General features: G+C 38.3%; 2 protein-coding genes across 2 annotated transcripts; both read left to right on the top strand.

Moving 5' to 3' along the window:
* Positions 1-1,020: 1,020 nt before the first annotated feature.
* LOC148192885 (uncharacterized) lies at positions 1,021-8,269 on the top strand. The gene is made up of 2 exons (XM_088098582.1): positions 1,021-2,191; positions 2,582-8,269. The coding sequence occupies exon 2, from the start codon at positions 3,917-3,919 to the stop codon at positions 5,522-5,524; it is 1,608 nt and encodes a 535-aa protein (XP_087954708.1). The 5' UTR covers positions 1,021-2,191; positions 2,582-3,916; the 3' UTR covers positions 5,525-8,269.
* Positions 8,270-8,835: 566 nt separating this feature from the next.
* LOC148192884 (uncharacterized) lies at positions 8,836-20,658 on the top strand. Its single transcript, XM_088099301.1, has 6 exons — positions 8,836-8,907; positions 9,962-11,467; positions 11,534-11,776; positions 11,858-13,426; positions 13,778-14,149; positions 20,587-20,658. The coding sequence occupies exons 1-6, from the start codon at positions 8,836-8,838 to the stop codon at positions 20,656-20,658; spliced, it is 3,834 nt and encodes a 1,277-aa protein (XP_087955427.1).
* The last annotated feature ends 299 nt before the right edge of the window (positions 20,659-20,957 follow it).

The following is a 20,957-nucleotide window of genomic DNA, read 5'->3' as shown; positions in this document are numbered from 1 at the left end:
AAAAAAATCAAAAACAAAATCTGAAATTCATTGGGGCATTTTATCAAACACTTCTGAAATTTATCAAACAGTTTGCATTTGGAATAAGTTCTGAGCTGTGCTTGTGTTTTTCTTGCTTTCTTCATCCATTCTAGTGCCTTTGATAAGTTCATTTTGTGTACCTACTTTCATTTGTGTGTTGTCCAATTGTTTGTGTCTATTTTTTTGGCATCTAAAGTGTTCAATACAGCAGCCTATACTAGTGCAGTGTGCAGAAATTTGGTGCAGATTTTTAATCTGTTTGGTGTGATTTTGCTGAGTTTTGGAGTGTATGTGCAAGCTGTTTGGGGCATCCAGCACCAGAATCCTTCTCCTACTTTGGTAGCCTCCTAGGAAGTGGTTTGAGCATTGAAAGTGGAGCAAGAAGGAAGACTCAACAGCAGCCCAAACACCACTGTCCAGTAGCTGAAAAACTCTGTTACAGCAGCATTTCAACCCTGGAAAAAGAGCAACTCACACCTTCATTTTGAGTAGCTTTCTGCAGCAGCAAGAAGACAAAGCTCACATTACTTCTAGGCCTTATTTCAAGTTTATTTACACCAAATATCACGGAATTTGCTGTTTGAATTTGTATTTTTTTTTTCTTTGCTGTTTTTGAGCCAAGTGACTTGGAAAAATGCTCTTGAAGCAATTCCAAGTTCACAATTGAACATTGTAATAGTCCAATTTCGTTTTCTTAGTGTGGAAGTGTGTCAAGGGGCTCCAAGTGTCACTTGCACTTTCACTTAGGGCCGTCTAGCATTTACATTCTTGCATCTTTATTGCTTTCATTAAATGTCTTGAGTAATCCTTTTGTTTTTAGGTCTCCGTGGTATTTAGGACAGCATAGCATATAGTAAACCTTTCTTTGGTTTTAGGTTCATTTCATAACATTTGAAAAGAATTTGAAGAATTTCTACTTAGAAACTAAGGAAAAAGATAACTCTAAGGAAACTCTGTGATGAACCAATATTTTCCTCACTTCACTTAGTTTAATGTGTTAGAATTAGTCGGGGAATTATGCTTAAACGTCCGGTATTTTCCTGTTTTTCCTAATTGTGCTTAATTTGATCGGAAATTCTTATTTTAACTAATTTGAATTATCTGAGCTTATTATTTTGCATTATTAATTACGGGAAAATTTTGGATAACTTTTTGGGACATTAGAAAGCGAAATGAGAAATGGAAATTGAGCCAATGCATCTTAGCCATTTTTATTTTCGCTGGCTGCCGCGTGAATGTTGTGTCAACTTGTGTGTCTTCGTTTGAGTTCAATTCTTATCCGTTTTCCATGCAATTTTTTTTCATAGTTTCGTCTGGATGTCTATTTTAACATATAGTTTTTACTTTGTTCAAATTCATTCTGTGCTGTTCCCAGTATTTATTTTACTCTCATATGTCAGTCCAGTGATTACTGCTGTTTGTGTCGACTTGTGTGACCTCGTTTGAGTCCAATTCTTATCCGTTTTCCATGCAATTTTTTTTCATAGTTTCGTCTAGATGTCTATTTTCATGTATAGTTTTTACTTTGTTCAAATTAGTTTTGTACTGTTCCCAGTAATTTGTTTACTCCCCTATGTCAGTCCAGTGATTACTGTTTGAGTGTTCTAATATGGTTGCATTGATTTATTTTGTGTTGAATAGAAAAGTTGTGCTGATCCGTGGAGACTTGAGCTGGAATATGCTGTTTGGTTTGGCTAAAAGAAAAGAAATAGAAGAAAACACATGTGTGCTTAGAAAAAGAGAAGCTGCCACCGAGAAAAGAAACTTCACTTTCATTTAATGAAGGGGTGCACCCAGCAAATTAAAAAGCACGCGGGCAGCAGCATCCAAGGGGCAGCTCCCATCCAGCTTGGCACCACGGAGAGGAGAGTCCAGCGCGGCCCACAAAGCAAAGAGGCCTTCACACGGTCCAGCAAGAAGGAGACCCGTGGAGCTGGATGAAAAAGGAAGTGTGAACCAGCCGCCACTCTCGGAGATTCTTTGTTTTTAGGCTTTTACTTTGAACGTTTCTTTGGGATGTAAGGATTGGGGGGAGTGTATTCACGCCATTACAGTTTGTAGAATGAAAGACGCACATAGACATTAGGAAGAGGGTTGACGGCCAGGGAGAAAAAAAAAAGACTCACACGGTGATGGATTTTGGGTGGTGCACATAACTTACTTCAACAAGGTTACGTCTTGGAATTTTGATTATTTTCTTAGAAAAGATGAAGGCTATTTACTTTTGGAGCATGTGCTGATTTCAATGGGACAATGGTGACACATTTTTCTATAGCGGTGCACTCATATTTTCTTTCCTTTGCTTTGCTTTTAAAAAAAAAGACAACACGCTGATTTCATATATTATCTTCATTTCTATTCATCACGAAAGATGGATTTTAAGATTTTACAATTTCATTTCTAACTTCTGCATTGCTGATTTGTGCGTTCAGCCCTTTTTTTTCTGCATTGAATAATTCATTTCCAAGTTGCATTGTGCATTCGTTTACTACCAGACGCATATATGTGTTTCCTTAAGTTTATTTCCAGCAGCACGAAAGCTTTCATTTTTCTTTCTTAGAAAAGGGATGGCGTGTTTGAAAGAAAGAGGGGCAACAACACGTTAATGAGATTAAGCACACAGCTGCACATTTAATTGGTTTGGTTGTCGTTTTAAAGTTGGAAGCAGAAGCACATTGAAGAGAAGCAGACAACTCAACTTTGCTTGTCACGCTGATTCATGGAAAGGAGCGAATTTGTGGCTGTCACGTCCAACATCATTAGTAAGAGAATTCATTTTTTTTAATTGTTTTTAAAGAATGGAATGCGCTGATTTCAATTTGAAGCAGAGGAGGCACATTGGATGTTGCTTTCTTTTAAAAAGCATTACGGTGATTAGGTGCTGGAAGAGTGTTCCATGAGGTGATTACTTGGCATGGAGAAAGGTACAGCCTCGGGATGGACGTCTAGGAGAAGCATATGTGGGACGTTCATTTTCTTTTAGAAGGAGCTCATTTAATTAGTTGAATATGTCAAGGCCTCGGATGGAAAGACGGTGCAACACGAATTTTATTTTACAGCAGCTTATTCACTTATTTAAGTTAACTGTTCAAACGCATTTTCTTGGTGTCATGTCCCTGATGAACTGCTTTTGATATTTAGCTTACTCGTTGCATTGAGATGGATTCATGCACTTTTGTATTTCGCTTTATTCCAAGGGGTTTTAAGTGTTTCAGTTTACTGTTTTCATTCACTTTAATGTTGTCTATTCTGTTCGGCTTCTTTATATTCCCGTATTTTCAATTTCCTCACTTCCTTTAGAGACTGTTCGTTCTCAATGTAGAACCTTCGGTCATTTGTACTTCATGCTTTCTGCATTTATTTCAATGTTTTCAATTATGTTTGGTTGTATTTAATTTTCAATTTTAATTTAGTTCATCTGCATTCACAAAACTCTTCACCCCCCACTATGTGTGTGATCTGAGACTCGAACCACAATTGGTCCTTGAGAGACGACCTAGGAGTCACTTCCTAGTCTATACTGCATTCTTTTATGCACAACTTTTGTTGGGAGGTGCGACCCTCTCATCAAAATGGCGCCGCTGCCGGGGACCAATGGTTCGGTCTTAGGTCTTTTTGTTGTGTCAGTGTGTGTTGTGTTTTGTCTTGTGTTGCGTGATGTGTTTTAGGATGTTTAGTTAGTCTTGTTTGGGTTTACTTCTTTTATCGATTTTTGTGGTTTTAGATTTTTATCATTTTTCTTTTTGTATTTTTTTGCATTTAGTTGTTGTTTCTGGAAGTTTCAAATTATGTAAATAATGGTTTTTCCCCATGTTATGTTTCTATATGTTTGGTTTAATCTTTGTTTGAAGTGGAAGTCTAGGTCTGAGACAGGTTTTGCACTACAATAGAGGAGATGACAGATTCTCAAGACTGGATATATGATCTGATCCAGAGTCTTCCCAAATTCCATGGGTTGGCACATGAAGATCCATACAGGCACCTCAAGGAGTTTTGTTTGGTGTGTTTGTCGATGAGGCCTCCTGGTGTTTCAAAGGAGACAGTGTTGATGAAAGTGTTTCCAATGTCCCTTCAAGGTGCAGCAAGAGACTGGTTCATATACCAGTATCCTTTTGATAGTTGGCAGGAAACACAACAGAGATTCCTCAACAAGTTCTTTCCAGCAGCAAAGGTAAGCAACATTAGGAGGGAGATCACTACCATTGAGCAATTTCAAGAAGAAAGCCTGGCAGATTATTGGGAGAGGTTTAACAGGCTCTGCACAGCCTGTCCAAACCACCAAATTTCAGAGCATTTGCTCTTGATTTACTTTTATGAAGGGCTCCTGGACAATGAAAGGATATTAGTGGATGTAGCTGCTGGTGGATCTTTGATGGACAGAACTCCAACAGAGGCAAAGAAGTTGCTCTGCAAGCTGGCGGGTCAAAATCCAAGTGAGGTAGTAAAGGAAAAACCTGAGCAGGTTTACTGTAAACTTGAAATCCCTACTCATGTATCTGAGGTTCAAGTAAATTTTAATGCTTTTGAATTGGTAAAACTTGAACCATTTAAGCCTGTTCTGGATTCTGATATTGATACACATGTGCACACTCATGTTGTGGATTCATTATTCCCTGTAGAGCACATTGACATACCTGATGTTCACTATCCTTGCACTGACCTTGATTTAAATGATAGCTTTGAGGATGCAGCTGATGACTTGGAGATTGGTAAGAAAATTTTCAATGAGCAAAAACAGGTTTATTCTGAACTTGAGATTCCAAACACTTTACCTGATTTGCTTATGCATTCAAATGCCTGTGATTTGATACACACTGATTCTATAGGATTCATGACTGATACTGATACAGATTTGATTGATCATTCTAAAATTTTTGATTCAGTATCAGCCATTGAACCCATTGGTCTAAGGGTTGTTTTGAATGGACATGATTGCTGTGATGAAATTTTGAATGATAATAGCCTTGAACTGACCTTTGATTCTGTTGATGATGCATATATCAATATTGATTTTGAGGTGGAAACTGTGCAATCTGATAACTCTATAGAGTTAGGACTGAACTTTGATCTGACACAGTTCTCTGAGAACTTTGAATGTGATTGTGAATCTGGTTCTTGCCCGATCTGTATTGAAATTGATTATGTGTTACAGACAGATTCTAAGCGTATAACAGATGCTATTAATTGTGAGTTTGATGACCATGCTGCAGAATTAAATGAGAATACAAGTGCTGACATTAAGGAAATCGTGATTAATGAAGGAGAGTGTACTGCTACTTCTTTGATTGAGCCAGGGATCTCCATTCCGATGTCACACACTGAACAACTGCCAGTGGAAGGAAAGCTACTGATGGAACAGTTTGCTGGGAGAAGAAAGAAGAAACATCTCGTTTTGGATGATATGGCAGTACTGATGAAGTTGGTCCTCCTCAAAACTCGTTTGCTGAATCTAATGGTGGAAGACATCTCCCTGAAAGTCCAAAATTGGCAGCTTCCACCATAACTCAGGGGAGTTTTCCTTTTCTCTTCTCCCACTTTCCCTACTTTTATTGCACTTGTCCATGATCTGTTGACTGTTTTGATTTCCGATCTTATGCTTATGACACATTGAGGACACTGTGTAGTTTAAGTGTGGTCTATTGGGGGAGATTTTTATTTTTTCTTTGTTAGTTTTTGTTTTCTTGGTTAAATTTTTTCTTTTCTAGTTAGTTTTTGTTTTGTCGTGTGTACAGTTTTACATGATTCTCTTCATTTCTGGACTTTGTTTGGGTTGTAGACTTATCATTTCCTTCACTTGATTGATATTTATTTGTTTGAAATCCTTGCTTTTCTCTGCTTGGGAAGATGATTATGATGTTTGAGAGGTTGAATTGATTGTGACAGAATTACCCTGTGTGAGATTTGAGCCACTTTATGTTTTTTTTTCTTGTGTGTGATATGTCTCTTGATTGCTTGCGCATATGCCTTGGCTTGACTCTTGTTGATAATTCTTGATTGATATGCATGTTTGGAAGTGATAAAGGCAATTTTGTTCTTGAGCCTCTCTAGCCAAATAAGCTTACCTTGTTTTGATCCTTTGATAACCCCTTTTGAGCCTATACTTTCCCCCAATTCTTTATTTCGAATGCTCATACACTAGTCCTAAGTGAAAAAAACCATGATTACCTTAACCTTAGGGAATTTTGGAGCTTTGGAAGTGTCTTGGGAACAAGTGTGGTCTCCTTGGGGATTCTGATAAATTGGCTAGTTGGTTCCTCTTCTTGTTTTGTTTTTAGAATTATGATTTATATCTTGTCTCTTATAGTTGTGTGCTAAAGAGAGAAAAGAAAAGAGACAGGATGGAAAAAAAAATTTAAAAAAATGAATGAAAAAAAAAGGGGTGCGAATAATGGAGTCAAGAAGAGGATTGAATTAGAGGTTTTGGGTGTGATTTGACTGTGTTTACACTTGTTCCCCATTGCTCCTCTATTTCTTTTGGTTTGTAACTTCTCATCCATATTTATCCTCCCTTGTCCTTGGCCCCATTACACCCATAAAAGACCTTTTGATTTGAACATGCGTATGTGCTTGAGTGTTGATATTAGAGGCTTGCCAAGTCTATTTGTGATTGCTTTCTTGAGTGCATTGAGTGACATTGTTTTACCTTAAACACTTGAGAGAAACACTGATTGTGTGCATCTGTGAGGCTCTGTTGCTTTTGATTCATCTCTTGAACTGATTGAATATTTTCCTTGTATTGAATTGCTTGGATGATTTCATTAGTATCTGCTGTCTCTGATTCATTCTGTGTTGGAATTGTCTACTTCTTTTCTCTGTCCAGATTTCTTGAGGACTGTGTAATTCTGTTTCTGTCCTTGTTGAGTCTTTGTTTTCTGTATGCTGAGTCTGTGTCACCTTCCTAAAAGCCCTTTGAACTATTCCCTGATTTGCGTCTTGATTTTGCCCAGGAGTGCAAAAGACTAAGTGTGGTCTATTTTGATGAACCAATATTTTCCTCACTTCACTTAGTTTAATGTGCTAGAATTAGTCGGGGAATTATGCTTAAACGTCCGGTATTTTCCTGTTTTTCCTAATTGTGCTTAATTTGATCGGAAATTCTTATTTTAACTAATTTGAATTATCTGAGCTTATTATTTTGCATTATTAATTACGGGAAAATTTTGGATAACTTTTTGGGACATTAGAAAGCGAAATGAGAAATGGAAATTGAGCCAATGCATCTTAGCCATTTTTATTTTCGCTGGCTGCCGCGTGAATGTTGTGTCAACTTGTGTGTCTTCGTTTGAGTTCAATTCTTATCCGTTTTCCATGCAATTTTTTTTCATAGTTTCGTCTGGATGTCTATTTTAACATATAGTTTTTACTTTGTTCAAATTCATTCTGTGCTGTTCCCAGTATTTATTTTACTCTCATATGTCAGTCCAGTGATTACTGCTGTTTGTGTCGACTTGTGTGACCTCGTTTGAGTCCAATTCTTATCCGTTTTCCATGCAATTTTTTTTCATAGTTTCGTCTAGATGTCTATTTTCATGTATAGTTTTTACTTTGTTCAAATTAGTTTTGTACTGTTCCCAGTAATTTGTTTACTCCCCTATGTCAGTCCAGTGATTACTGTTTGAGTGTTCTAATATGGTTGCATTGATTTATTTTGTGTTGAATAGAAAAGTTGTGCTGATCCGTGGAGACTTGAGCTGGAATATGCTGTTTGGTTTGGCTAAAAGAAAAGAAATAGAAGAAAACACATGTGTGCTTAGAAAAAGAGAAGCTGCCACCGAGAAAAGAAACTTCACTTTCATTTAATGAAGGGGTGCACCCAGCAAATTAAAAAGCACGCGGGCAGCAGCATCCAAGGGGCAGCTCCCATCCAGCTTGGCACCACGGAGAGGAGAGTCCAGCGCGGCCCACAAAGCAAAGAGGCCTTCACACGGTCCAGCAAGAAGGAGACCCGTGGAGCTGGATGAAAAAGGAAGTGTGAACCAGCCGCCACTCTCGGAGATTCTTTGTTTTTAGGCTTTTACTTTGAACGTTTCTTTGGGATGTAAGGATTGGGGGGAGTGTATTCACGCCATTACAGTTTGTAGAATGAAAGACGCACATAGACATTAGGAAGAGGGTTGACGGCCAGGGAGAAAAAAAAAAGACTCACACGGTGATGGATTTTGGGTGGTGCACATAACTTCAACAAGGTTACGTCTTGGAATTTTGATTATTTTCTTAGAAAAGATGAAGGCTATTTACTTTTGGAGCATGTGCTGATTTCAATGGGACAATGGTGACACATTTTTCTATAGCGGTGCACTCATATTTTCTTTCCTTTGCTTTGCTTTTAAAAAAAAAGACAACACGCTGATTTCATATATTATCTTCATTTCTATTCATCACGAAAGATGGATTTTAAGATTTTACAATTTCATTTCTAACTTCTGCATTGCTGATTTGTGCGTTCAGCCCTTTTTTTTCTGCATTGAATAATTCATTTCCAAGTTGCATTGTGCATTCGTTTACTACCAGACGCATATATGTGTTTCCTTAAGTTTATTTCCAGCAGCACGAAAGCTTTCATTTTTCTTTCTTAGAAAAGGGATGGCGTGTTTGAAAGAAAGAGGGGCAACAACACGTTAATGAGATTAAGCACACAGCTGCACATTTAATTGGTTTGGTTGTCGTTTTAAAGTTGGAAGCAGAAGCACATTGAAGAGAAGCAGACAACTCAACTTTGCTTGTCACGCTGATTCATGGAAAGGAGCGAATTTGTGGCTGTCACGTCCAACATCATTAGTAAGAGAATTCATTTTTTTTAATTGTTTTTAAAGAATGGAATGCGCTGATTTCAATTTGAAGCAGAGGAGGCACATTGGATGTTGCTTTCTTTTAAAAAGCATTACGGTGATTAGGTGCTGGAAGAGTGTTCCATGAGGTGATTACTTGGCATGGAGAAAGGTACAGCCTCGGGATGGACGTCTAGGAGAAGCATATGTGGGACGTTCATTTTCTTTTAGAAGGAGCTCATTTAATTAGTTGAATATGTCAAGGCCTCGGATGGAAAGACGGTGCAACACGAATTTTATTTTACAGCAGCTTATTCACTTATTTAAGTTAACTGTTCAAACGCATTTTCTTGGTGTCATGTCCCTGATGAACTGCTTTTGATATTTAGCTTACTCGTTGCATTGAGATGGATTCATGCACTTTTGTATTTCGCTTTATTCCAAGGGGTTTTAAGTGTTTCAGTTTACTGTTTTCATTCACTTTAATGTTGTCTATTCTGTTCGGCTTCTTTATATTCCCGTATTTTCAATTTCCTCACTTCCTTTAGAGACTGTTCGTTCTCAATGTAGAACCTTCGGTCATTTGTACTTCATGCTTTCTGCATTTATTTCAATGTTTTCAATTATGTTTGGTTGTATTTAATTTTCAATTTTAATTTAGTTCATCTGCATTCACAAAACTCTTCACCCCCCACTATGTGTGTGATCTGAGACTCGAACCACAATTGGTCCTTGAGAGACGACCTAGGAGTCACTTCCTAGTCTATACTGCATTCTTTTATGCACAACTTTTGTTGGGAGGTGCGACCCTCTCATCACTCTGGCTAAGGAAGAACTTGGTTTCTAAGCTTGTCCATTTGTGACTCACCTCTTCTTCCTGGGAGCTACTTAGAAACATCTTTTGTCTCTAGAATCTCTTTAGAAATTTTTCACCAAAAACAAAGAAAGCTTGTGAAAATCTTTTCACTCATTACTTGTCAAATATTTTGAAAACTTTGTGAAAACCTTTTCCTTTGACAAGAATGAGTCAATCAAGTGTGCAAGGAAGTTTGAAACCCAATAGTGAAATGTCTTTAAGGGAAGAATTTGAGCAAAGATTTGAACAAAGGGATAAAGAGATTATTGAGCTCAAAGATATGATTAGTCAACTTTTGATTAATCAAGATAAAAAGAAAGAGAGGTCTTCCCATAGGAGAAGAGAAGAATCATCATCTTCTCCAAGTGAAATTGAACAAAATAGTAGTCATCACAATGATGACCACTACCAAATGCCTCCTAGAAGACAACATAGAGTTAGAGAGCATTACCCAAGAGAGCCTAAGATTGATCTTCCTTCCTTCCATGGAAAAGATGATGTAGAAGAATACCTAGAGTGGGAAATGAAAGTTGAACAATTGTTTGAGTGCCACCAAATAGATGATGAAAGGAGAGTCACCATGGCTTCTCTAAGCTTTCAAGGTTATGCCTTAATTTGGTGGACAGCCTTAGTCAAGGACCATAGGCTAAGACACTTACCTCCCATTAGGTATTGGAATGAAATGAGAGCTGCCTTGAGGAGGAGGCATGTACCAGCCTACTATGATAGAGAGATAATGGATAAACTCCATAAACTCCAACAAAGGAACATGAGTGTTGAGGAATATAGACAAAAAATGGAGTTACTCATGTTGAGAGCTGGGATAAGAGAAGAACCTAGGATAACAATTGCTAGGTTTCAAAGTGGACTCAACTATGACATAAGAGATAGGGTTGAACTTATACCCTACAATGATCTCAATGAGTTAGTCCAACTTTGTGTGAGGGTTGAGCAACAACTAAAGAGGAAAAGCTCCACCAAGAAAGATTACCCTCATAGTTCTTACCATAAGAAAGAGTATAAGAGGGAGGGTAGTCAAACCAAGCCAAGATATGAAGACAGAGAGAGAGAGAGAGGAAAAGAAAAAGTCAAAGAACCTTCAAAAGATCATAAGAGTAAGGAGACTAAGTGCTTTAGATGTGGGGAAAAAGGGCACTATGCATCTGAGTGCCGCAATAGAAGGTCAACTTACATCCTTGAACATGAGAGTGAAAGTGAGGGTTCTTCATATAGTGAGTCTGAAACATCCACTTCTGAAGAAGAAGAAGCTTTACCTTGTGATGGTGACTTACTTATGGTAAGGAGACTCCTAGAAAGTAAACATGTAGAATTAGAACAGTCACAAAGAGAGAACCTATTCCACACAAGATGCAAAGTTTTAGAAAAGACATGTTCAATGATAGTGGATAGTGGCTCTTGTTGCAACTGTTGTAGTTCTAGAATGGTAGAGAAGCTTGGTTTAACCACTACTCCTCATCCTAAACCTTACAAACTTCAATGGATCAAAGAGGATGATGGAATAGTAGTTAAAGAACAAGTAAGTGTACCTATTTCCATTGGCAAATATGAAGATCAAATTGTTTGTGATATAGTACCAATGGAAGCTGGGCACATATTACTTGGAAGACCTTGGCAATATGATAAACAAGCCTTACATGATGGAGTCACCAACAAAATCATCATTCAACACAAGGGAAAGAAAATTATTTTGTGTCCTCTTACACCTTCACAAGTAAGAGAGGACCAAATAATTCTTAAAAAGAAGTTGGATGGAGAAAAGAAAAAAGAAAATAAGAAAGAAAAAAAGAATTTGGTAACCCATGCCTCAGCCCATGAAGTTGTCCAACCTCAAACCTTGAATATTTCCAAAAATCTTTTTCTTGGACAACCTCATTTCCTTCTTTATTGCAAAGAGGCATTTGTTTCAATCACTCATGAACTTGGTTCTCTACCAAAGGGGTTGCAAAAACTTTTAAAGGAATTTGATGATATATTTCCCAAAGAGGTACCAAGTGGATTACCACCTTTGAGGGGAATAGAACATCAAATAGATTTGGTGCCTGGGGCAAGCCTACCCAATAGGCCAGCCTATAGAACCAACCCTATGGAAACAAAAGAAATAGAGAAACAAGTTAATGACTTGTTGAACAAAGGGTGGATCCAAAAGAGTTTAAGTCCCTGTGCTGTGCCTGTGTTGTTGGTCCCTAAAAAGGATGGGTCTTGGAGAATGTGTACAGATTGTAGGGCCATCAACAACATAACTGTCAAGTATAGGCATCCCATTCCTAGGCTAGATGACATGTTGGATGAATTACATGGAGCAAATCTCTTCACCAAAATTGATCTTAAAAGTGGATACCATCAAATAAGAATTCATGAAGGAGATGAATGGAAAACTGCTTTCAAGACCAAGTTTGGTTTGTATGAATGGTTAGTCATGCCCTTTGGTTTAACCAATGCTCCAAGTACATTCATGAGATTAATGAATCATGTGCTTAGGGAATGCATAGGCAGATTTGTAGTGGTCTACTTTGATGATATCTTAATCTATAGTCAAGGCCTTCAAGAACACCTTAACCATGTCAGAAAAGTCTTGCTTCTTCTTAGAGAACATCATCTCTTTGCCAACTTTGACAAATGTACTTTTTGTCAAGAAAGTGTGATTTTCCTTGGATTCAAAGTGGGAAAAGAAGGTGTACATGTTGATCCAGAGAAGATCAAGGCTATACAAGAATGGCCAATCCCTAAAAATGTAGGAGAGGTGAGAAGTTTTCATGGGTTAGCAAGTTTTTATAGGAGATTTGTGAAAGATTTCTCCACCATAGCTGCTCCTTTAAATGAGCTAGTCAAGAAAGATATGCCTTTTATTTGGGGAGATAAGCAAGAGTTGTCTTTTGAGACTTTAAAACACAAGCTAACACATGCACCTATTCTAGTTTTGCCTGATTTTTCCAAAGCCTTTGAACTAGAATGTGATGCATCTGGAGTAGGAATAGGAGCTGTTTTAATACAAGGAGGACATCCCGTAGCTTACTTTAGTGAAAAACTTAGGGGGCCTACCTTAAACTATCCTACCTATGACAAAGAGTTGTATGCCCTCATTAGAGCTTTGAAAACTTGGGAGCATTACTTGGTAACTAGAGAATTCATCATACACACTGACCATGAATCTCTCAAGTACATTAAAGGGCAAGCAAAGCTAAACAAAAGACATGCAAAGTGGGTGGAATATCTTGAGCAATTTCCCTATGTCATCAAACACAAAAAGGGGAGTACTAATGTTGTTGCGGATGCTTTATCTAGAAGACATGCATTATTAGTAACCCTAGGATCTCAAATATTAGGATTTGATGACATAAAAGAGTTATATGAAAATGATGAAACATTTGCATCCACTTATTCATCATGTCTTAAGAAGCCTTTTGATGGATTCTATCTTTCTGAGGGGTATCTTTTTAATAAAGGAAAACTTTGTATACCCCAAGGATCCATTAGAAAACTTCTTATCAAAGAGAGTCATGGAGGAGGACTCATGGGCCATCATGGAGTTGATAAAACTCTAAACATTTTGAAAAGTAAATTTTATTGGCCACACATGAGAATAGATGTTCAAAGGCATTGTTCTAAATGTATAGCTTGTTTACAAGCTAAGTCCAAAATTATGCCTCATGGACTCTATACACCTCTTCCTATAGCTAATACCCCTTGGGAGGACATAAGCATGGACTTTGTCTTAGGATTGCCAAGAACTCAAAGGGGGTATGATTCTATATTTGTGGTAGTAGATCGTTTTAGTAAAATGGCTCATTTTATACCCTGCCACAAAGTAGATGATGTTAGCTATATCTCTAGACTCTTCTTTAAAGAAATAGTGAGATTGCATGGCTTACCCAAAACTATAGTGTCTGATAGAGATGTGAAGTTTCTAAGCCATTTTTGGAAAACTTTATGGGAAAAGCTTGGAACTAAACTTCTATTTTCTACTACATGTCACCCATAAACTGATGGGCAAACTGAAGTAGTAAATAGATCTTTATCTACATTATTAAGGGTAATATTAAGAGGAAATAACAAATCTTGGGATGAACATCTACCTCATATTGAATTTGCTTATAATAGAGTAGTCCACAAGACTACTAATCTTTCTCCTTTTGAGGTTGTTTATGGTTTTAACCCTATCACACCTCTTGATTTACTACCTCTTCCAGAATCATCTTCTTTTCTTCATAAAGAAGGTGCTTCTAAAGCGGAGTTTATCAAGAAGTTACATGAGAAAGTTAAAATCCAAATTGAAAAACAAACTCAAAAATATGCAGAATACAACAACAAAGGGAGAAAGAAAATAGTTTTTGAAAAAGGAGACCTAGTTTGGCTTCATTTGAGAAAGGAAAGATTTCCCTCTCAAAGGAAATCCAAACTTAGTCCAAGAGGAGATGGTCCATTCAAGGTGGTCGAAAAGATAAATGATAATGCATACATATTAGACCTTCCTGAAAGTTATGTTGTCAGTCCTACTTTTAACATCTGCGATTTAATTCCTTTCACAGGAGATGATCAACAGGATGAAGCAGATCTGAGGACAGATCTTTTTCAAGAGGGAGGGTCTGATGGAAAACCATCAAGAAATCACATTGGACCTCTTACTAGAGCAATGGCTAGGAAGATTCAAGAAGAAGAAGGATCATCTAACATTTTACTTCTATGGAAGGTTACTTATAAAAATCCTTCTTCTCTTAACTAAAGCACTTATATTTTGTTTTGTAGGAATTAATAAATCTTGGAGAATATGATTGAGCCATCCAAGAAAGAACCAAGCAAAGGAGCCAAAAAGCAAAGGAGGTGCTTACGGCATGCACCAGCATTTTCCACGTGAATGTTGGCTGATTTGGAAGGAAGCACACACCTTGCTGGATGAGCTGGAATGAGGCATGGATTTTGCTTGATCAAAATCTGAATAATTTGAATTTTAGGAGGGAATTACAAACAGAATTTAGGCTCCTCTTCACCTATAAATAAGAGGGCCTTTTCTTTGTATTGGGTTACTTTTGAGCTTAGTAAATTGCTGCTGAAATTCACTACCAGCCCTATTGCTCTTGAGTCACTAATTCTCTCTACTTTCTCTTCCCTTTCCTCTAGCTTCCTTCCATTGTAGGAAGGCCTTCTGAGCTGTGAGGTTCCCACACATACTTATTCCACTCAAATACACCAACCATCAATCAATCTCACTCAGTTGCCACTGCATCCACTCTGCTGTTTTTTATCCACTGCACCAATACTGTTTTTCATCCGCTGCATCCGTTTTGTCTGCAAGGCCAGGTCATTCAAGCATGGATAAGCTTCCATCAATTTATGTTCAAGGCTAAGGGTTCAAAGGATAGAACACAAAGTGTTCTCTTTTAGTGGGCTAACTTTATGAATTTGGCCAATAAAAAGGGTTCCAACAGACGGCCTTGATCATATGATGCAAAACAAGCAATTGATTCAATCGTAGAAAACCTGGGCAAAGTCATTCATGCTTTCAAAGTAATAGCATTTAACAATAACAACTCTGGAGCTCAAAACCTCACATATAAGCTCATTCACATTCCACATATAACATCCTGCTTAATCTCACAATCACAATCATAATATCATGCATTTGTTCACAAAGCTTGTGAATCACCTGTATAAGCATTTTAATCATCTCAACATCAATCAATCAATAAGCATCATCAAGCATTACTTATCAAACAATCACAGTTATTAGCAAACCATCATAACAAACCAGGTGTTCAATAGAGTACATCAAACCCTAATCTAAAAACAAAAACAAATAAGTTCAGAAAACTTAAACCAATAAAAGCATAAGCATATGATAGCATTCATCAGTAAATGCTATCTCAGCTCCTCATCAATCTGAGTTATCCTCTGTATCTTCATCTTCCTCTTGGATCTTATAGTCTTGATTCTTTTTGCCCGATGAGGAGGCCATCCCTGCATCAAACATAATTCACAAAACCAAAAGATATATTGTTAAGCATTAGTAAACCACAATGAAGAAATCAGCCCCTTAAATGATGCTATCTCCCAACCCCAAACTTAGATGGAAAACTAGTGAGCAAGTGAGTGGAAGGGAGATTTTCTAAAGAGGGAGGAGTGAAAAGATGTGGAAACCTTGGACAAGGTATGTGGGAGTGTTTGTGCAGAGAAGAGCCTGAAAGAATGAGCATATCCGCAGCTTAGGGTATAAAAATACCCTAATGGGCTCGAGTCCCGCTGAGGGGAAACTAAAGCCCATCTGCGAGAGTACCGCTCAGCGGTAAGTTGCCGCTCAGCGGCACTTTCATGATGTGCTCTTCTCCTTCTTTTCTTAACCTACGTGCCTCCTAGACATGCCCCTCACTAGTTCCCTGCAATTCAATGTTTAAAATACTTATGCAAACCCTATTATGCAACTAAAATAAAACAAACAAAAACAATTAATCAACTGGGTTGCCTTCCAGGTAGCGCTTGTTTAACGTCACGAGCCTGACCCAAAATCCACCAACACCCATCAGTAGGTGTTACAAACTTAGCATCCTTTAGTAGATGCTATATCCAACTAGGATCCTTCAGTAGATGCTATGTCCAGCAAAATATTTACACAATAATGTTCAACAGATTTAAAAATTACAAACCAAAAGAGAATTTAAAAGTTCTAAATTCAACTGGGTTGCCTCCCAGCAAGCGCTCTTTTAACGTCATTAGCTTGACCCAGTAAAGCTCAAGTTCCTTCATAGTTGATGTTGTTATCCCACCAACTCCTCAGCTGTTTCCTGTGAACTGTTTTGATTCTTCTAAGATGTGGAGATTCGATCTCTATCATCTCCTTCTCTTTAAAGCCTTTCACAACCCACAACTTGTTTTTGATTCTCATAGGTGCACAAAGTTGGGGTCTTCTTTTCTCCCAGTCATCAGGAATTTCTCCTCCTCCTCCAATCTTTTCTTCCTTTTTCACCTGAAACAACAAACAATGGTTACCTGCAACCTTGGAATCTTCATCTTTATGACTAGTCATGTGTGCATCTTGAAATGCAGCTTTATAACTAGCTTCTTCCTCATGTGTTTGCGTCTCATCTTTAAAGACGTCTACAACCACTCTCTCCTCTCGATCCTGGAGCACCACTATACCTTCATTTACATCAATGATAGCTCTGGCCGTTTTCATAAACGGTCTTCCAAGTATGATAGGTATCTTCTCTGTCTCCATCTTCATCACCACAAAGTCTACCAAGAACTGAAGTTTGCCAACACAAACTATAATGTCCTCTGCAATCCCACATGGCTCCTTTGAAGATCCATCGACCATTACTAGATTAACCTTTACAGGTTTCACATTAACATTGCCAATTTGCTCTAGTAAAGAGTAAGGTATCAAGTTAACACTTGAACCTAAATCAAGAAGAGCTTTCTTAACCCTTTTCTTCCCTATGGTACAAGGGATAGAAAAGCTTCCTGGATCTGTTGCTTTAGGAGGGAATGGCTCTTTTTTAACAGTTATACACTCCTTTACCTCATCATCTCTACGTCTTTTCTTTGTAGAGATGTTTTCATCAGATTTCGAGTAAACTCTGATTTGTTGTAGAATCTGCTCCCAAGGTGTATCATTATCCACCATTTTGAATAATTCAGAGAAATCCAGTTGTTTCCCTTGATGTGTTGGAAAAGGAAAAGTGCTTTTGCTCTCTATTTCTCTTCTCTCTTCTATATCTAACTCAACTATCTCATCATCAACACTCTCTACCACCTTGCACTCTTCTCTGGGGTTAACCTCAGTATTAGCCCCAAAATTTCTATTTGGCCTTTCTTCCACCTGCTTGGTGATCTGCCCCATCTGAGTTTCCAAATTTTTGATAGCAGCTTCAGTGCTCTTTTGGGTAGACTCAGTTTTCTATATGAAATTGTTAAGAGTTTCCTCCATCCTCATGGAACTTTCATTAAGCATAGATATCTGCTGCCATAAGGTGGGTTGTTGCTGCTGCTTATGAAATGGCCCTGATTGTCCAGTTTTCCCTTGACCAATGCTTGGGTGTGGTTTCCACCCTTGATTATAGTTCCCTTGACGGTGTGGAAATTGATTGGCCATGAAATTAACATCCTCTAAAGCTTCCACTGGAAAGGCGCATTGACCATTTATATGGTCACCACCACATAATTCACACATCTGTGGTTGAACCTGTGCAACAGTCTTTAACTCTTTGGGTAATTGTGCAAGAGTTTTAGTAAGAGTCTCCAGCTGTTGAGTTAGAATTTTATTTTGAGCTAGCAGGGCATCATGTGTCTGTAATTGGAGAACTCCTTTTTGCATAGGAGCTCCTCTCTCACTGTGCAGCTCATTATCACTAGTAGCCATGTTTTCTATAATTTCTGTGGCTTCCTCTAGAGTTTTCCATTTAATATTGCCTCCTGCTGAGGCATCAAGCATCATCTTGGTTTGTGAACCAAGCCCTCCAAGGAAAGTTAAGACTACTTCCTGTTCTTCAAAGCCATGCGTGGGTGTTTTTCTTAGCAAACTTTTGTATCTATCCCATGCATGCCCCAGTGATTCTTCCATGCCTTGCCTAAATGAAGAAATCTCTTGCTTGCCTTTTGTCACCTTTGATTGTGGAAAGTACTTGTTTAAAAACTTTGTTACCACTACTTCCCACTCTGTGAAACTTCCTTCTGGGAAAGAATTCAACCAAAGTTTAGCATTGCCTCCCAATGAAAAAGGAAACAAGCTAAGTTTGATCGCTTCATCTGGCACCCCATTAATCTTCACTGTATTGCAAATCTCATTGAATGTAGTGAGGTGCTCATATGGGCTTTCATGAGATAACCCATTGAATTGGTTGCTTTTCACCAGTTGGATCAGTGCTGGTTTGACCTTCATATTAGCTGCATTGACTCTAGGTCTAGCTATACTGTTAAAGTGCTGAAGTCCAGCTATATTGGTGTAATCAGCAAGAGTTCTTCTGACATTGTTGTTCTCCATATTTTCTGTGCTATGAACAGAACCTTGTGGTGATGATTGTAACAGAGTTTCCGGACGAGGGAAAAGTTCTCTAGATGTTCGGATTCTTCTCCTCCGTCTAGTCTCGTCTAAACCTTCAAGAAGAGGTTCTGTAGTTATCTTGCTCCTAATTCGAATTGCCTCCTGCATACATGATGTACAAATTTATGATCACCAAAATATGATGTCACAAACTTGTTGAACAATCGGCAAGTATGACCGAATCGTGTCAAGTAATAAACTCGGTAAGACCAAGTATCGTTCTCCCAAAGGACTCACGGCCTAGTTTAGTTATATGATTTGTTGATTCGCTAAGACTTAAGAACAAAATAATTGGATTTTACTATGCAAAAGACGAAAATAAACATGTATGCATGAGGTTTTGATCAATGGCAAAACCAAAAGACAAGCACTTTCAATGAAATATATTTATGAATATGTTGTTGGGGGTCAATTTCATCTTATCCACTCTCATATATTTTAGGAATTCAACATTCAAGTCATCATTGTTAATGCCACTCTCTAAATTACCTTTCAAGAAGGCTTCTCCCTAATTACGAGTTCATACAATTCCTAGCATTCCTAATAATTAGTTTTTTTAGCACAGGAGCTTAAGGCAACTGATGAGTCAATATTTTCCCAATTTCACTTAGCTTATTGTACCGAATTTAATCAGGGAATTGTGCTTAAATGTCCAGTATTTTCCCATTTTTCTTAATTGTGCTTAATTTGATCGGAAATTCAAATTTTAATTAATTTGAATTATTTGAGCTAATTATTTGCATTATTAATTGTAGGGAAATTTTTGGAAATATAATTTGGGACACTTGTAGGTAAAATGAGATGAAGAATGGGGGTGCACATAGAGATGGCGCACGTGAAAGAAGTGTTAAATCACTTGGCCTGGTCCAGCTGCTTGGAAGTGCACACGGAAGTGGTCCAACACGGTCCACACGTCCACGCAGGCGGCCCACATCCTCATTTTTCCAGCCAATTCACACGTCCACGCTTCATTTTCCCAGCAGGCTTTGAATAGGGGGTGCTGGAAGAAAGAAAGCAACACGGAAGGAAGCAGCAGCATGTGGTGGCAAAAGCAGAAGCAACGCGTCCAGCAGGCCTTCAATTGGAAGCAATTATTGAATTAACATTCAACCTTCACGCGCCCAACATCTTCAGCACGGCCCACGTGGAGAAGAGATGTGCAGATTTTATTCCCCATGTTTTTCATTTCACATCAGCTTTTTATTATTCAATTGATAAACAAAAAAGAAAAAGCACTTGGCCTGGTCCAGGAGGCAACACGCGGAAGCAACTCCAAAAAGAAAATGAAAAAGGGTGTGCGGATGGTAATTCTCCAGGCGGGCTTCATGCTTCCAGCAGCTTGGGAGGCACACACGGTCCAGCGTCAACGTGCACAGCAGCAAGGGCACACGTGTGCTTAAAAGGAAAATCGTAGTTTCCACCTAAGGGGATGGTTTTTGGAAGGGGTTTAAAAAATATGTAGGTCGAGGATGGAGAATGGAGGGAGGGCATAAGGCTTAATGAGTTCCAGTGGCCGCCACAGTAGAAAGAGAGGGAGGACCAGCCGCCACCTTCATGGGAGTTTTTCTTTAAGCATCTGTTAATTTGTAGAAATGGGTAGCTTGCTGTTACAGGATTTTGGATGAAATTGAGAAGCACACTTTCTTTGATAACTCACTGTCATTGTATTTTTCTTGTGCACATGGTGATATTATTTTGAAAATGTTGATTTCACTGGAAGAAGTACAACTTTCATTTGCTTAAGAGAAAAAAAAAAGATTTTTCATAGAACTGGAGTGTGTGCACGTGATTTCATTGGGGAAAAGGAACTCATTTTCTTTATTTTAAAAGCTACGGTCAAGCTGCGGGAGAATGGATTTTTAGCGTTATTTTGTTTGCTTTTACAAAAGGAGTTTGCGGGATTTAATGGAGAGAAAAGGAGGGTTACAGATGATGATGGGGGTAGCCAGCTGGGAGCATGAAAGCTTTCATTTTTCTTTCTTAGGATAAACACGGTGCTGGACGTGAAAGAGGGGACACACGTCGACAGCAGCCACAGTAGAGAAAAGCACGTGGAGATGGGAAGAAGGGCAAGGTGTGCACGGGAAAGTGGAGCAGGGGAGTGGTGTCACATTTCGGTTCCACCCACATGGCACTAGCTCTCGGTTTCTTTTTGTTTCAGCAGTAGGGGAATTGAATTTTTTTTTTTTTGTTTAAAGGTTAGAAGCATTGATTAAAGGAAGAGGAGAAATCAATTTTGATGGAGGAGGCCACGGTGAAA

The sequence above is a fragment of the Vigna umbellata genome, chromosome 9 (genome assembly GCF_029865625.1).
Source record: "Vigna umbellata cultivar VRB3 chromosome 9, Vumbellata_1.0, whole genome shotgun sequence".
In the NCBI taxonomy this organism is placed as follows: domain Eukaryota; kingdom Viridiplantae; phylum Streptophyta; class Magnoliopsida; order Fabales; family Fabaceae; genus Vigna; species Vigna umbellata.
This window is presented reverse-complemented; position numbering and strand designations above follow the sequence as displayed.